This window comes from Xenopus laevis, chromosome 9_10L (genome assembly GCF_017654675.1).
Source record: "Xenopus laevis strain J_2021 chromosome 9_10L, Xenopus_laevis_v10.1, whole genome shotgun sequence".
NCBI lineage: Eukaryota > Metazoa > Chordata > Amphibia > Anura > Pipidae > Xenopus > Xenopus laevis.
The window spans coordinates 49846866-49863824 of record NC_054387.1 but is presented as its reverse complement, the minus strand read 5'-3'; the positions used below and the strand labels follow the sequence as shown (position 1 = coordinate 49863824).

Genomic DNA, 16959 nt, shown 5'->3' with positions numbered 1-16959 from the left:
GGGGGTACATTAACCACTATATAATATACAGTATGGGGTAAATTATCCCTTTTAATACATGAGTGATACTCAGAGTTCCCTGTATAACTTAGTCTGCAGTCTTGTGCCTTTATATGGTCACAGAACTCCTCAGTGACTTCTAATATCCTTATAATTTACAGTAGGGGGTACATTATCCCTTATAATACATGAGTGATACTCAGAGTTCCCTCTATAACTTAGTCTGCAGTCTTGTGCCTTTATATATTCACAGAACCCCTCAGTGACTTCTAATATCCTTATAATTTACAGTAGGGGGTACATTATCCCTTACAATACATGAGTGATACTTGAGTTCCACTATAACTCAGCCTGCAGCCTTGTGTCTTTATATGGACACAGAACTCCACAGTGGCTTCTAATATCCTTACATACATGAAATAAGGGAATACATTAATTCCTATAATAAGATATGGTAACAATGTTAGAATGGCCTTTAAATAATGTTTTTTGTGGCCCATCTTAGTTAACTTTTAGTATGTGATAGAATGGCTTTCAATTGGTCTTCAATATTTGTTGTTATAGTTTTTTAATAATCTGCCGTGTAAAGCTACACATTTATTGTTTTGAATTCCTGGCTTGGAGGCAAGTTTTGGTTGCATAACCAGGTGTACTGCCAAACAGAGCCTAATGTAGCCTGCCAATCCACATAGGGGCTATCAAATAGCCAATCACAGCCCTTATTTGGCACCCACAGGAATTTTTTTCATGCTTGTGTTGTTCCCCGATTATTTTTACATTTAAATGTGGCTTATGGGTAAAAAAAAATGCTGGGGACCCCTGGGGCCAAGGGATTTAAACACTTTTTTGTTGCTAACCATGATGTTTTTTCCCCATAAAGTTGCACAGTTGCACTTGGACATATTTAACTGCACTAAGTATATCAGCGCCTGTGTAGTGCAGGACTGTTCATGTCGTGCATAAAGGAGTTGGCTGCTGTGGGGGATTGTGACACAAATGCTACAGTGTCCGAGAGCTTAGAATTCTGGTGCTCATTCTGTGCCTGGAACGGTCTGGATGTTATGGACATGTAAATAGTGTTTTCTCTGTTCTGTGAGTGCACACTGAGTGTGTGAGTGTGTGTAATACTCCAACAAAACAGGCCATGCATTCTCAGGATTGCCTCTGAGAAACAGAGCCAGATAGGGGAGCATTCATTTCATCTTTTATTAAGGTTAATATTATTATCATCTTTCAGCAGCTGTTACAGTTCCGGCTATAGTTTAATGGTATCTATTAGTGATGTGCAGGTTGAGAAAAGCTTGACCTGCACCCGTCCAACCCGTGCCGCCTGCACCCAGCTTTCCTCCTCCTTTTATAGAACCGCGCAAAACCGCCACGACGATGATGTCACAAATGGGGCTGGGCGGGCAGACGCGTGCCTATAAAACCAGAAGTCGGATTCTGGCGGTAGAATTCTGCACGGAACCAATTTCTAAGACCTGGACCTGACCCGAACCCTAGCCCGCATATTTACCAACTTTGATCTCCGACCCGGACCCACAACTGCCTTATCCCCAACTCGCCGACCACCATCAAACAGGAAGTGATGGTGCCGGGAAGTGACGTCATCAAAAGTGGGCGGGGACAGTAACACTTTTTGTAAAACTTTAAAAGAAGTAAAATATAGACAATATTACATAAGATAAGAAATTTAGATGAGACCCGCAACCCGACCTGCAGGTATACCCGTACCTAAAAAACCTCGACTCATTCTGCAGGGTGCCCGTTTTTTTTCGGGTAACCTGCAGGTACCCGACCTGCTGCAGGACTCTAGCTGGCGGTCTAAGGTCCAAGGCGGAAGAGCAGGATGAAGAGAGACACACAAATGATGCAGCGAGGTTGGCCAAAACCCACCACACCCACGGGTAGGGTTGCCACCTGGCCGGTATTTTAAAAATGATGGTTGATCCCAATGTTATAAATAGGGAAAAATATAAATATATAGGAAGGCCAGTATTTTTTTCTGGAAAAGGTGGCAACCCTACCCGCAGGTATCAGGCTGGCACGCACATCACTAGTATCTACACATGCTTTGAGCAAACTTAAGGTATTGTTCCTGCTAAACTGAGCTTAGTATAGGGAAATATTGTACCTGCTGCCATCGTTTTATCATATCTCTTTGGACAGGCTATGAGCAAACTTAGGGGGCTGTTTCTGCTGAATTGTGCTTAGTACAGGGGAATATCTATGCTGCCATAGTTTATAGTATCACTCTGTTCAGTCTATGAGCAAACGTAGGAGACTGCTCCTTCTGAATTGTGCTTAGTACAGAGGAATACCTATGCTACCATAGTTTTATGGGATCTCTCTGTACAGTCTATGAGCAAACTTGGAGTCTGTTCCTGCTGAATTGTGCTTAGTACAGAGGAATATCTATACTGCCATAGTTTTAAGGTTTCTCTCTGTACAAGCTATGAGCAGACATAAGCTTGCCATACTTATTGAGTCATTTGTTTGTTGAAATCCACTTTTTTGGCGAGATCTTTTACCTGTATGACCACTTTGACCAAACTTTCAGATCACAATGCAGTACAAACAGGCCACATGGGCGAGGACCGTATCAATGAGCTAATGCACATTTAGCTCCTATGGGAATTTGAAACTAGGGATGCACTGAATACAGGATTCACCCTTTTTCCACAGGATTGGGATTTGCATGAATCCTTGTGCCTAGCTGAATCAAATCCCTAATTTGGATATTCACATTAGGGAAGGGAAATCACTGATCTAACTGATATCTGGCTGATTTTTGGAGAGGGCCCAATACTCCCAGTCTAACGGTAGCTTTTATCTCTGTATGTATGGCCGTGGCCGCCCTTCAGGGGGCTGATCTTGCTGAATTGTGCTTAGTACAAGGGAATAGTTCTGCTGACATAGTCTCATGTTATCTCTCTGTACAGGCTGTGATGAAACTTCAGGAAACTGTTCCTGCTGCATTGTGCTCAGTACAGAAGGGCTATGAAGAGAGATAAGGCAATTTGTAAGAAGACACCCTGAGTATATGGGAGATTACCAGCAGGGTCAGTAACAAAGACTGCTAAAAACTTAAAGGGCACCTATCAAGCAAAAATGTTTCCTGCACCAAAGATGTGAACTAATAAAGGCCTCACTCCACTTGGAGTGATATGTCGCCCACACTGGAAGGCTCCTACTATAGGTGACCATATTGGGGCACCTATTATGTGCATGTATGTACCCCAACCTGGGGCCCGACCCCTCCGGCTTATGGAGTTTTTTTTCACAAAAATTCTCAGCCAGAGTACATGTACAGTTCTTTTAAAACTCCAATGGGGAAAACAAATTTTTTATGATAAGCTGCTGTACACATACTGATTACGGGCGGGTCCGGTTCAAGCTCTTCTTCCTGCTCTCCCCGCCCGCCACCTTACACTGCCGGCTTCCGGTTATATAGTCACGCACCTGCTTGCCCTGCCCCTTTTGTGACATCATAGGTGGGGCGGGCCTGTATAAGGAACCCGGAAGTCGGACGCGGGTGGTGGGAGGGCGGATGCCGGTCAAGAAGAAAAACTTGATCCGCACATCACTACTATTTATCCAGTTTTTATATTTACACTGACCAATTCCTATAACTGCAGAAGTGAAAAGAAATATATGATCTTAATATTAAGAGAAATGATAAGAAATAATGGGCCTTTTGGGTTGGAGCCCAGTGTAAGACTAAGAAGGTGTTGGGCAGGACAAATGAGGGTTCTGTACATAGTAGTCCATGTGTATTCCTTAGCAGCGCTGATTATTTGCTAAAGAATGTAAATAATTGCCTGTCACACAGAACATTGCTGCCTGTATCCATACACCCACACTGCATCATATACACAGCAGCAGCCGCCCAGGGCACATTCCAGCCAAACCAAAGCAAGTGCCAGGCCTTAAAGGGGAAAACAAAATGTAAACAAAGACAAGGTAATTATCAGCTACTATACTCATTCCCCTTGCTAAATCTATGGCTAGAAGAGAGCCATTCTGGACAAGTGTTGTAGACCATGGCAGTTGGTCCTTTTTTTTATTCTATGCAATTTTTTTTGGGGGTTCAGCACTTTAAAATTTTACTGTTAATCTGTTGCTAGGGGACAAAATACTCTAGCAACCAAGCATTGTAAAATGGTTGCAATAGGGCATGAATAGAAAGATAGATTGTAACTTAATCCGCTTTCTACCAGGGCTGTGGAGTCGATACACCTCAGTTTATGGTACCTCCTGCTCCTCTGTTTTTAAAGGAACAGTACCACCAAAAAAGTTTAACCCCAAAAAAATGAAAACTGTGAAAAGTGTATCACAAGTAATTAAGATATAATGTACTGTTGCTCTGCACTGTAAAAAGCAGTTTGTGTGCTTCAGAAAGAGTACTATAGTTTAAATAAATAAGGAGCTGTATAGCCATTGGGGCATCCATTCAAGCTGGATAAAAGGCACAGGTTATTTAGCACATAATGAATAAAACACCATTGTATTGTACAGGGCTTTACTGTTATGTGCTGGGTAACCTGTGCCTTTTTCCAGCTTGAATGGCTTCCCCCATGGCGACACAGCAGCTTGTTTATATAAACTATAGTACAGTTATGGGACCTGTTATCCAGAATGCTTTGGACCTGGGGCTTCCCGGACAATGGACCTTTCTGTAATCTGGATCTTCATGCCTTAAGTCTACTAGAAAATCATGTAAACATTAAATAAACCCAATTGGCTGGTTTTGCTTCCATTAACGATTAATTATATCTTAGTTGGGTACAAGTTATTGTTTTATTATTACAGAGAAAAGGGAAATCATTTTTAAAACTATGGATTATTTTATTAAAATTAAGTCTATGGTTGATGGCCTTTTCGTAATTTGGAGCCTTCTGGTTAACGGGTTTATGGATACAAATCACATACCTGTAGTCCTGTAGCAAATACACACCAGTGTATGCTAAAAGTATAGTGTATGTTAATTAGTTTAAAACACTTTCATTTTTTGGTGTTAATGTTCCTAATGTAATTTCCATGTTGATTGAAAGAAGTTACGGTAAGTGCACATACAAGGCATTTTATCACTGCCAAAACTAAAAATATAAGCCACATCCTTTGGTGATTCTAAATCAAAATCCAAGTTAAACTACATATTGGAAAACAACTTCTATATTAATTGAAGCTAGCATATAGCTGTAGAATCCAAAATGAACTATTGTTTTTAGAAACAGAATTGCTTCTGCCATATCCTCCTTTATAGAAGCTCTTAGATCTGATTGTTTTCATTGCTTGTATTTAAAGTTATTAGGAGTTGGAGTCTGTACATTTTGGGCGATGCCTACTCCAGATACCCAAAATTGCTCCCGACTCCGACACCACAACTCCGAAGCTCTACTTTCTACTACTATATTAGAAGAATGTTTTATTTTGCACATACTATCTATTTACCCAGTTTTTATTTTTACACTGAACTGTTCCTTTAAGGGTCAGAATTTTTTTAAAGGGTTTTTTTTTTTACACTAAAGCACATGGCAGAGAGGGCAATAGCATGAAGTTAAGGGGGGCTTATGGTAGGAGGGGGGTTTAGTTCTCCTTCCCCACTCGGCTGTGTATCAAAATACTAGGGATGCACCGAATCCAGGATTCGGCCGAATCCTTCAGCCTGGCCGAACTGAATCCAAATCCTAATTTACATATGCAAATTAGGTGCAGGGAGAGAAATGGCATTACTTTTTGTCACAAAACAAGGAAGTAAAAAATGTTTTCCCCTTCCCACCCCTAATTTGCAAATTAGGGTTTGGATTCGGTTTGGTATTCGGCCGAATCTTTTGCAAAGGATTCAGCCGAATCCAAAATAGTGGATTCGGTGCATCCCTACAAAATACCCAGCCTGTCACTGCTCTCTGCCACATCACTGACACTGTTACTGTTTGTTTGACCAGAGAAATCACAGCTGGACACAGTTTTCACATGGGGCAACCAACTGCCTCTGCTGTCAGTTTGTAGCAAAATTATGTTGACTGAATTACTAGTTTCCCTTTAATCCTAAACAGACAGGCATAACATATTCAGTTCCAGCATTGCCTTCTTCTGATCCTGCTGAAGTCACCTTATCTCCTCCTACCTCAGGTACCAAATTTAGATGTGTAAGTAAGCTCTGCGGGGCAGCCATGAAAATGGCTGTGTTAATATTAGCAGCTCCATATAAAGATATTATTAGGATATTTCATAATGCCCGTCCCAGCCGCCTGGAAGGGATTCCGTGATGTCAGCCTTCCGATCAAGCCACGACAAGCTGAATATTTCTGGTAGCAAGGTAAAGCTGCACTGCCGAAAGGGCAAGGAATCAGGTTTGCTTCACTAGTCACAACTAGTATAGAGAATGGGCTTCATGTACAGTCGGTTATGGTCTCGTTTGTCTAACTCTACATTTCAGTTGTTTTTCTGGTGAACTGTGCTTAGTGCAGAAGAATTCCAGTTATATGGGATCTCTCAGGACACCTATGTAGTCCATAACCTCATCAATGCGGTTCACATGTAAAGGGATTTTTAATCTGGCCACATTTCAGGGACTGCAGTGAGGCAGCACACAAAGTCAGAAGAGGGCCTAGTCAACACCTTAAAGGAACAGCAACACCAAAAAAAAAAGTGTTTTAAAGTAATGAAAATGTTCATGTACTGTTGCAGTACTCTGGTAAAACTGATCTGTTTGCTTCAGAAACACTACTATAGTTCATATAAATAAGATACTGTGTACTGCGGAAATTGGAAGAAAACAATATGGCACAGGTTATATAGTGGATAACAGATAACATTATGTTCTACAGATCTTATCTGCTGTGTAACCTGAGCCTTTTCTCCTTTGAATGGCTGCCCCATTGCTACACAGCAGCTTATTTATACAGAGCCGTTTCTGAGGCGCCAATGCAGCCCCTCCCGGCCATTTACTAGTCCGGGGGGGGGGGGAAAGAGAGGCCGCAACACTAGTACAGAGAGCGCAATAGCACGCGCTCAGACTAGTAAAGCTGAATTTCCAGTTAAAAGCCAGAAATTTGACTCTTAGGGGCCCATTGATAAAGGGTCGAAGTGAATTTTCGAATTAAAAAACTTTGAATTTCGAAGTAATTTTTGGGTACTTCGACCATGGAATAATCCAAGTTCGACTGCGATTTGAATTGAAAATACTTCACAAATTCGACCATTCCAAAATTGAAGTACTGTCTCTTTAAAAAAAACTTCGACACTTCGCCACCTTAAACCTGCCGAATTGCTATGTTAGCCTATGGGGACCTCCTAGAACGTATAGCTAGTATTTAGCGAAGTTTTGAGAAGTCGAAGGATTTTTTTGTAAAATTGTACGATTAAATCATACAATTCGAAGTACGATCTTAAAAATCCTTCGACTTCGAATGTCGAACTACCCTATTCGATAGTCAAATTCCAAAGTTTTTTTCACTTCGAAATTCGACCCTTGATAAATCTGCCCCTTAAAGTTACCAGGAGTAGCTTTTTGCTGCCCCTGGTAACCTATCTGGCACTGGCGCCTGAGGAGAGTTTTTAATACTAGCCTCATTACAGGGGCGCTCTGTCATTTATATAAATAATCGTCATGTTTCCGAAGCACACACAGCCGTTTCACCAGTGCAGGGCAACATTGCATTATATTTGCATTACTTTAAAACACTTTCATTTTTTTGAAGTTACTGTTACTTTAAAAATGTGCCAGGATATAGCCATCTTAACACTGCTTGATACGGGAACACTAATTTAAATTGATATTAAAGACTTAAAGATTATCATCTCACAGCTGCTATAATATATGGTAGAGGACAGTTCCCAGTCTTCTGATAATGATTTCGCTTTGTTCAATCCGCAAAATGTATTTATTTTATTTCTTTGGGCTGTCACTTGTAGGAAAAAAAAGTAAACTTCCTTGGGCGACAAGACACCACATGCATGCCATCACCCTTAAAGTGGTAGACAAAAAAAAAATAAAACAAACACACACACACCTCTTCAAAATATTAACATTCATAGAGTTACCTATAGGTCATGATCATCATAGATAGGGCTGTGTCTATAAGTAATTGCTACTTGAAGTTCCTGAACCCGACTGTCCCGTCTCAACCTGTCATATCGTCTAATGCTAGCGGATGACAGTTGCATAATCATTTATGGCAGCCCCCACATACAGGAACATGGTGGATTTGTTCGGGCATCAGACAAATACTTTTATCTTCACTATCCCTCTCTCAGCAGCGGATTCTCCTCATTCAAGAGTTGGGTGTCAGATATTCATTGACAGTTAGATCCAATGTATCTTATGGGGGGGGGGGGATACTTTTGCCTAGAAGATGTATTAGAGCTCACCAGAAATCCTGTCTCTCTACATGCAGAATTTGTGCAAAAGGCAAGTTATTTTGTTAGATTGTTTGTACTGGAACTGGTTATTTGAGGGAACTTTAATTTATCGGCTAGGAAAGTGAGCCCCCTTATAAGACATATTGGATCATTCATTGGACATCCAACTGCTGAATGAAGAAAAAACAGATGCCGAGAGAGGAATAGTGAATATAAACTTTATTTCATAAACGGTACAGAATTTGTATTTAGAAAGTTTCTTATTTCAGTAAAACGAAGCTTATATTAATTTTAGTTTTCACGATAGCTCCCCTTAAAAAGAAAAAAAGGTCAAGTTAAAGGCACGCAAGGTGATTTCCCCCCCCCCCCCAATCTCTCTCTCTCTCTCTCTCTCTCTCATTAAAGGGATACTGTCATGTGAAAAAAATTTTTTCAAAATGAACCTGTTAATAGTGCTGCTCCAGCAGAATTCTGCACTGAAATCCATTTCTCAAAAGAGCAAACAGATTTTTTTATATTCAATTTTGAAATCTGACATGGGGCTAGACATTTTGTCAATTTCCCAGCTGCCCCAAGTCATGTGACTTGTGCTCTGATAAACTTCAATCACTCTTTACTGCAAGTTGGAGTGATATCACCCCCTCCCTCCCCCCCAGCAGCCAAACAAAAGAACAATGGGAAGGTAACCAGATAACAGCTCCCTAACACAAGATAACAGCTCCCTGGTAGATCTAAGAACAGCACTCAATAGTAAAAACCCATGTCCCACTGAAACACATTCAGTTACATTGAGAAGGAAAAACAGCAGCCTGCCAGAAAGCATTTCTCTCCTAAAGTGCAGGCACAAGTCACATGACCAGGGGCAGCTGGGAAATTGACAAAATGTCTACCTCCATGTCAGATTTCAAAATTGAATATAAAAAAAAAAAATAATTGGTTTGCTCTTTTAAGAAATGGATTTCAGTGCAGAATTCTGCTGGAGCAGCACTATTAACCGATTCATTTTGAAAAAATGTTTTTCCTATGACAGTATCCCTTTAAGTTTCACTGGACTGTTCAGTTGATCACATAATACACTCAGTGAGCTTTACTAGATGATGCAAGACATGCTATTAAAGTTACAGTCAAAAGAATTAAATATGTTTTCTATATTTAGGGGAGTACGTAGAATGGAAGTGAACTGCCCCCCATACATGGTACAACCCTAATTTGTTTTCCTTTGTACAAACACCCATGTTTACATTAATGCTGCCATGCAACCGGATCCTTAAATAAACTTCTTTCTCTAAAAATTCAATCAGCACTTATACTGGGAGAGAGTGCTGATGTGTTTGGTCTCTGACCTCTCTGCGATTGCAAATTCCATTCAAACCACAAAAGCAGCAAGTCTCATTGTGTTTACTGGGCGCTTCCTGGATATCAAATATTCAGCAAGTATCAAATATTCAGCACACCCCGAATATTAACCAGGACACTGGGAAGTGGCCACATTCACCCTTACAATCACAATTTATCTACCCAATAAAAAAAAGTGCCAAAGAAATTCATTTAAAATAATTTTAATACAAACTAAATATAAACTAGCTCAGTTCTTAACATGTAAGACACTGACTTTAATATACTTTAACATTGTCAAGTATTGCACAATTTAGATACAAAAATTACAACATCTCCATCTTATATAGCAAAAATTTTTAAATTTGTAACAGAAAATACAACTCTGAAAAAAACATATATCCTCGGTATTTTTAGGTTTACAGCAAGGAATACTCTAATAAACTGGTGTCAAAAAAAAAATTTACAATCAGAAATAAAGAAAAAAAATAAAAAAAAGTAAAGGACTTTTTTTTTTGCTGGAATCACAGATCCATAAAAAATTCTGAAATGCTTTATGTAAATATATACATACAGGGCTGGAAAACAAAATAACCACTCATGGAAACGTTAAAAAAAAAAAAAAAAAAGGGTTGATCCGTGCGTTACGCTATTTACAATTTAATAGACGTAATAATTTTCGTTAAGCCCTCTTCATTCTGACTCGTTCCAGAGTTGGGGGGGGGGGATAAAGGGAAAGGACCTCCAGTCCTGTATGCATTTGTAAATATAAATAATCAACATATCCCAATTTAGAAAAACAAATCTCAAGGCCTATTATATAAAAAAATATATAATATGTATTTGTAGCTTCTAAATACTGTAAGGAGCAATGCTCCTTAAAATGTAGTGAACACAAAAGATTTGCACTTAACTGGCAAAAAAAAAGAAAACTATAAAAAAAAAAAAAAAAAAAAAAAAAAAAAAAGGGTCTATGTGCTTATGCAACCAACTGTAAATGTATTGAATGTACAAGGACAACAAGCTGAAGAGATCTTTAAAAAAAAAAAAATATATATAGTAATAACCTTGGGCTCATGCAGCTTGTTCAATACTTTTATTTGGATGCACATCTACCTCTGCTAATTAGCCATGACTGGTTGGAATTGCTGGTTGGTGTACTGCACATTGCTTAGACTGTAATTCAACCCATCCACAAGCGATTTATCATTCAGACTGCCATAGGCCGCAAACATATCAAAGGCATTGCTGTAGGGAAGAGTTCCAAGGTTGAGAGTGCCGTCGTTGGGGCAGGCTATGGGGGTTCTGCCTGGATCCGGTATACTTGGGAAGCTAAATTCCTGTGCGCTGGGAGAGAGGGCGGAAGGTTTCTGTTGAAGATTGGGAAGGCCAATGCCGTACAGAGGGTGCCCGGAGGAAGACAAAGCACTCTGCTGTAACAGATTGACGTTCAAGCCAAACTGTGTGGGAGAGGAGCTCGCCATCTTGTTGCGGTTATTCTTCATTTTGGTGGAACCAAACTTGGTGGCAGCAAACATAGCAGTAGTGAAGGTGAGCGACTGATTAACTCTTGGCATGAACGTCGGACTTACAGCAGCAGAGTCGTTAAAAAGGGGTGACGGGGAGCTCGATACAGAAGAAGATTGGTCATTGATCGGCATAAACACCTGTGCCTCAGGGTTAAAGCTGTTCTTGATCTCTTTATCCAGTTCAGTCCCGTTCTCCGAATGATCATCAACATACAAAACCTTGATCTGCCCCTTCTCGCCAATCTGATAGGACACTTCAGACGGATCGATCCAGACGCTGAGGTCTTGAGGGAGGTTTCGGCGAACGTCCTCAATCTCCAAGCCGCTTTCATTGGCTGCCTGCTGGATGACGGGCTCCACCTTTTCACCTACGTGTATACAGCGAAAACCTGACCCTTTGTAAGGCCTGTCTGGGTACCAGTGACCTTCATACTTTTTCTTCAGGAGCTTCTCCAGTTCTTCTCCAAATATGTTGACACGCCGCCGGGGCAGTTTGTTGTACAAGTATGAAATGATAAAATTCAATGCTACTTTAATTTCAAGCTGCATAGCTGCAAAACAAGTGCCGTTTACTGGTCTCCAAAAATACAAAGGCAGGACTGGAAACAGGAATGTAATTTCATTCAAGTTACTTCACAATTCTTCCTCCTGCAAGAGAAGAAAAATACAAACCCCTTTTAGTTTACAGACAATGGTTATCACTTAGGGATGTTTAAATTCCAATATGAATAAGTATGGATGCACCAAATCCCTTCTTGCCCCAGGCAATTTCAACTGGGCACATTGTCCGGCTCTGCCCCCATTATCGTGCACAGAAGAAAATTTTTCATATAGAAGCCAGGAGGACTGTGCACCGTGTTTGCTGAAGTGTAAAGCCCTATCGGTGTCTGTAAAAACAATTATTTTAGAGCGGGGGAGGGGTGGAAAGGCATGCATGTTTTTATTTTTTCTCCCCTACCTGGAAAACAAGTTTCTTCCCCACCTGGGATGAACATGGTTTCTTGGACTCCAAATCTTGCATGTTCAATTTGATATTTATCAAATAAATGTTCCACAAAAAAATTGGCTTTCTAATATATTTCATCTATGACCAAAAAAAAAAAAAATCTCAATTGTCCAGAGAATATGACTTTGGTTTAGAATTCAGCAGAAGCCTTGAACTCTGGATTCTGTGCATCGCGAATTACTAAAAAGGCAAGTACTGATTACACATTCTGTACCTTTAATTACAAAAAAAAAAGGGCAGCCCTCAACATATACAAAAAAAAAAGATACAGGCATGGGACCCGTTATCCAGAATGCTCGGGACCTGGGGTTTTTCAGATAATGGATCTTTCCGTAATTTGGATCTTCATACCTCAAGTCTCCTAGAAAATCAGGTTAACATTAAATTAACCCATTAGACTGGTTTTTACTTCCAATAAGGATTAGTTATATCTTAGTTTGGATCAAGTACAAGGTATTGTTTGATTACAGAGAAAAAGGAAATCATTTTTAAAAATGTTGATAAAATGGAGTCTATGGGAAATGACCTTTCCATATTTCTGAACTTTCTGGATAACTGGTTCCCAGATAACTGCCTAGAATTATTCTATACAGGTATGGGATCAGACAACGGGCTATACTTCATACCGTAATAAGGTCAAATCACCAATATTTATCACATTAATAGCGTATGTTTGATTGTAACCTAAATATGATACAGCAAAGTGTCTCATATGGTACTAACATTACTTTAAATACAAGTCATATTTAAGATTTGTACACAGGATTCCGCTTAGCTAAACCCTTTATAGAACACCAGTCAGTAGAAGGAATGTTACATAAAAAACAGAATAAAAATCGAGAAAATCGTAGATTTCTTTTAATCTCACCAAATGTCTCTCCGCATTACTATCCCTCCTACTGAAACACAATCTGCGAGGCGGTGTAAGGCGACCTTTAAACATTTGCTAGTTCAGCAAGGGTGGGGTACGGACTAAAGATTGAGAGACAACCAGAGGCAATAATTAAAATTTACCAGACATGGCAATTTAGAAAAGCTGCTGTGTGTAACCTCCCTTGTGTTGCTCCGGCTCTAGCACTTTCGCTGTAGCACAGGTGAAATGAAAACACTGCATGGAACTGAAGCTGTAACTGTTCCAAGAAACGCCTGAAACTAAACTCAACCCTTTCACCACCCTCCAATTAAACATTAACTTTATATTCGGAAGAATGCTGCCAACTCAAGTTTGGATATTAAATTTTAAAAATGCCAAAAAAATAAAATGTGCATCCAGAGCTTTAGTCACATGACTAAGAATTCAGCTGAATTAGAATTCTCTGCAAGAAAGTGCTAGGCATTTGCCTGAATTCAGCGCATCCCATGAATTCATGATGATCCACTCTAGACATTTTATTCTGGAATTTAAACTTTACTGCTAAAAATAGGGTAATGAACAATAATAAAAATACATTTTATTGCTCCTTTAATACAAACATTTTTACATGGTGCTCAATGTTAACTTTAGCAGCAAACTGGAGTTATATTATACTGTGGAATTTAAAAAAAAAAAAATTAATGTTAAAACAAAAACAACATCTCCAAACATCCCCCCACTACAGCCAAGACGTAAGCTGTAGCAGAACAACAGATGGCAAGCCGAACACAGAATATTACTGCCTTAAGGGTTTATTATATCCAAGAATGTACTATATACAGAACATATCTCTATAAATGGACCTGGACATAGGTTACAGCTGGTTAGTAACAATATGCCATATGGGCAAGGATCTTCACTCAAATACACAAATAAAGAATAATTATAGTATATAGGGATAGATATGCATCACGATCTGCAATCCACCCCAACAGACACACACACGTGAGATCTATGCGCTGCCATTCCCCAATAAGATCCTTACCTATTACTAATATTGGCAGGGCACAGTGTACCTACCTCAGGGTTAAGATATAATAGAGACAAGGAAGGGGAAAAGGCCAGAAGTCTAGCACTCTGTGGGGGAAGGCAAGGTATAGGCTATTGGGAAGTCTACTGTGGGTTGAGGTAGCTGGCTATAAGACGTTTGGCTATAAGAGGCCTTGAACGCTGCAGCCCCAAACTGCAGGGGGGGGGGAAAAAAGTAGAAGCCTGTGGATCCCCAAGCTGCAATGGAGTATTCTTGCTGGTAGGACACCCCTGATTTGTTTCAGTCAATGTATCTTTTAAAAGAATAGTTACATAATGCCCCCTGTGATATGATGGGCCCAGGGTTATTTTCTTCTGCATACACTGAAGCCAGTTAAAAACTATAGAAGGGGGAAAGTCACAGAGGGCTAGCTCTTAAGGGTTAAATTATAATGTGACATGCTATAAGATAGTATGGTAAAGGGGCTGCCAGGCTATATGAAACTAAGAGGGCTGATTAGAGAGGCTGACATGCAATAACGGTTTAAGGATGCCAGACATAAAGGCTGACAGACTATAAAAGGTTAAGGGACAAGGCAAACAGACAATAAATGGGCAAGATTTAAAGAAGGACAGGATAAAAAGGGGTTAAGCTATAAAGGCTGCCAGGCTACAAGGGGTTACAGGGGCAAGGCATAAAGGCTGCCAGGCTACAAGGGGTTACAGGGGCAAGGCATAAAGGCTGCCAGGCTACAAAGGGTTACAGGGGCAAGGCATAAAGGCTGCCAGGCTACAAAGGGTTACAGGGGCAAGGCATAAAGGCTGGCAGGCTACAAAGGGTTACAGGGGCAAGGCATAAAGGCTGGCAGGCTACAAAGGGTTACAGGGGCAAGGCATAAAGGCTGGCAGGCTACAAAGGGTTACAGGGGCAAGGCATAAAGGCTGGCAGGCTACAAAGGGTTACAGGGGCAAGGCATAAAGGCTGGCAGGCTACAAAGGGTTACAGGGGCAAGGCATAAAGGCTGGCAGGCTACAAAGGGTTACAGGGGCAAGGCATAAAGGCTGGCAGGCTACAAAGGGTTACAGGGGCAAGGCATAAAGGCTGGCAGGCTACAAAGGGTTACAGGGGCAAGGCATAAAGGCTGGCAGGCTACAAAGGGTTACAGGGGCAAGGCATAAAGGCTGGCAGGCTACAAAGGGTTACAGGGGCAAGGCATAAAGGCTGGCAGGCTACAAAGGGTTACAGGGGCAAGGCATAAAGGCTGGCAGGCTACAAAGGGTTACAGGGGCAAGGCATAAAGGCTGGCAGGCTACAAAGGGTTACAGGGGCAAGGCATAAAGGCTGGCAGGCTACAAAGGGTTACAGGGGCAAGGCATAAAGGCTGGCAGGCTACAAAGGGTTACAGGGGCAAGGCATAAAGGCTGGCAGGCTACAAGGGGTTACAGGGGCAAGGCATAAAGGCTGCCAGGCTACACGGGGTAACAGGGGCAAGTCATAAAGGTTGCCAGGCTACAAAGGGTTACAGGGGCAAGGCATAAAGGCTGTAAAACAAGGAGTTATGGGGGTACACATAAGATAAAGTCAGGAGGCCCGGCCTATAGAGAGTTACTGTGGTACAGAGGCGTAGTGGGAAAGGGCAGTCTATAAAGAGTTAAAGGGCGACTAGCTAAAGGCCAAGCAATAACAAAACCCGACAGAGCTCAGCTCAATAAGTAGTTATAAGGGTGGGTCAGTACAGAGAAGAGGCGGTGCCCAAAGGGTCCCCTTAGTGCCATCTTCGTACGGATCCCCACAGTGTCCGTCTGACTGTGACTCCGGGGATCGCTTTGACACGTCGCCCCAAGCCCCGTTCCCTGCCACAATCCTGCACAACCCAACTCACCGTGTGCGAGAGGCCGGATCCCTCCTTGCTAATGATGCCGTACCCCTTTCACAGACTTCTCTACGTCCCTCTGCTTGTCAGTTACATTTATTTATACGTAGCCTCCGCCATTCTAAGGGCAATGGGGCGGGCAAAGGGCGGATATAGAACCAATGGAGGATCGCCTCTGAGTTCAAGTCGATCAGCGAATGGCTGAAGCTTCTGTCAGATTTCACGGAGTGCGCTCTGACGTCGACGGGCAGATTGGGCACCTCACAACAACTGGCCAATCAGTGCGTAGGTTATTCCGATGTGCTTCTGTTTGTGACGCTTTATTGGACGTAAAAGCTGTCAGTCAGCGCTATTTATAGGGGGAGCTGCCAGCTGCAGTGGGTGGGATAAAGGGCTGATGGTTGTACTTTGACACAAACACAGAGCAAGTTAGTGCCTGGCCTGTGAGGTGGCTGCCAGCTTTAAGCACAGTCTTTTGAGCAGGGAGGCAGACTAGGGCCAGGTTTGGGGGTGGAGTACTTAAAGAAGGTCTCTCACATTATCTGCACATAGTTGTGGGACATGTCTCAGTAATGTAATCCCTATCCCTCCCTCAGGTTTACTTACAGCATTGTGAACCTTTTCCAAAGATCATTTAATATGATGCTTAATGCCATTATTTTCCTATATATATATTATACAGTTCCTCTCTTGGACCTCACTATCAACACTCCCCAGTACAGCAGGTCTGGACTGAGATTCAGAATTGGCCCAGGCATATCAGGTACACAGAGGCCCAAACAACAGTCCCTCTGGCATTTGCCACAACATACAGATCTAAGCCTGCAATACAGTTTTTACAGAGTTGGCTGCCATGTCTGGGCACCTTACGTGCCAGAAACACACAGATTGCAGCTCAAAGGGCCAGGGACTCTGTGTTTTGTATTTTAAGTTCCCTCTGGTATTGTTACGTCCGCTGTCATAGGG

The 16959-nt window shown here is 41.4% G+C and overlaps 1 protein-coding gene across 2 annotated transcripts; it reads right to left on the bottom strand.

Annotated features, from left to right (window-relative positions):
* Positions 1-9910: 9910 nt before the first annotated feature.
* Positions 9911-16292, bottom strand: tob1.L (transducer of ERBB2, 1 L homeolog). Of its 2 annotated transcripts, XM_018235427.2 has the most exons (3): positions 16003-16292; positions 13106-13209; positions 9911-11879 (listed from the first exon to the last, which is right to left on the bottom strand). In XM_018235427.2, the coding sequence occupies exon 3, from the start codon at positions 11778-11780 to the stop codon at positions 10824-10826; it is 957 nt and encodes a 318-aa protein (XP_018090916.1). In that variant the 5' UTR covers positions 11781-11879; positions 13106-13209; positions 16003-16292; the 3' UTR covers positions 9911-10823. The 2 variants fall into 2 exon arrangements, with proteins under 2 accessions (XP_018090916.1, XP_018090914.1); XM_018235425.2 differs by lacking the exon at positions 13106-13209 and having other exon boundaries at positions 16003-16282.
* Positions 16293-16959: the final 667 nt, after the last annotated feature.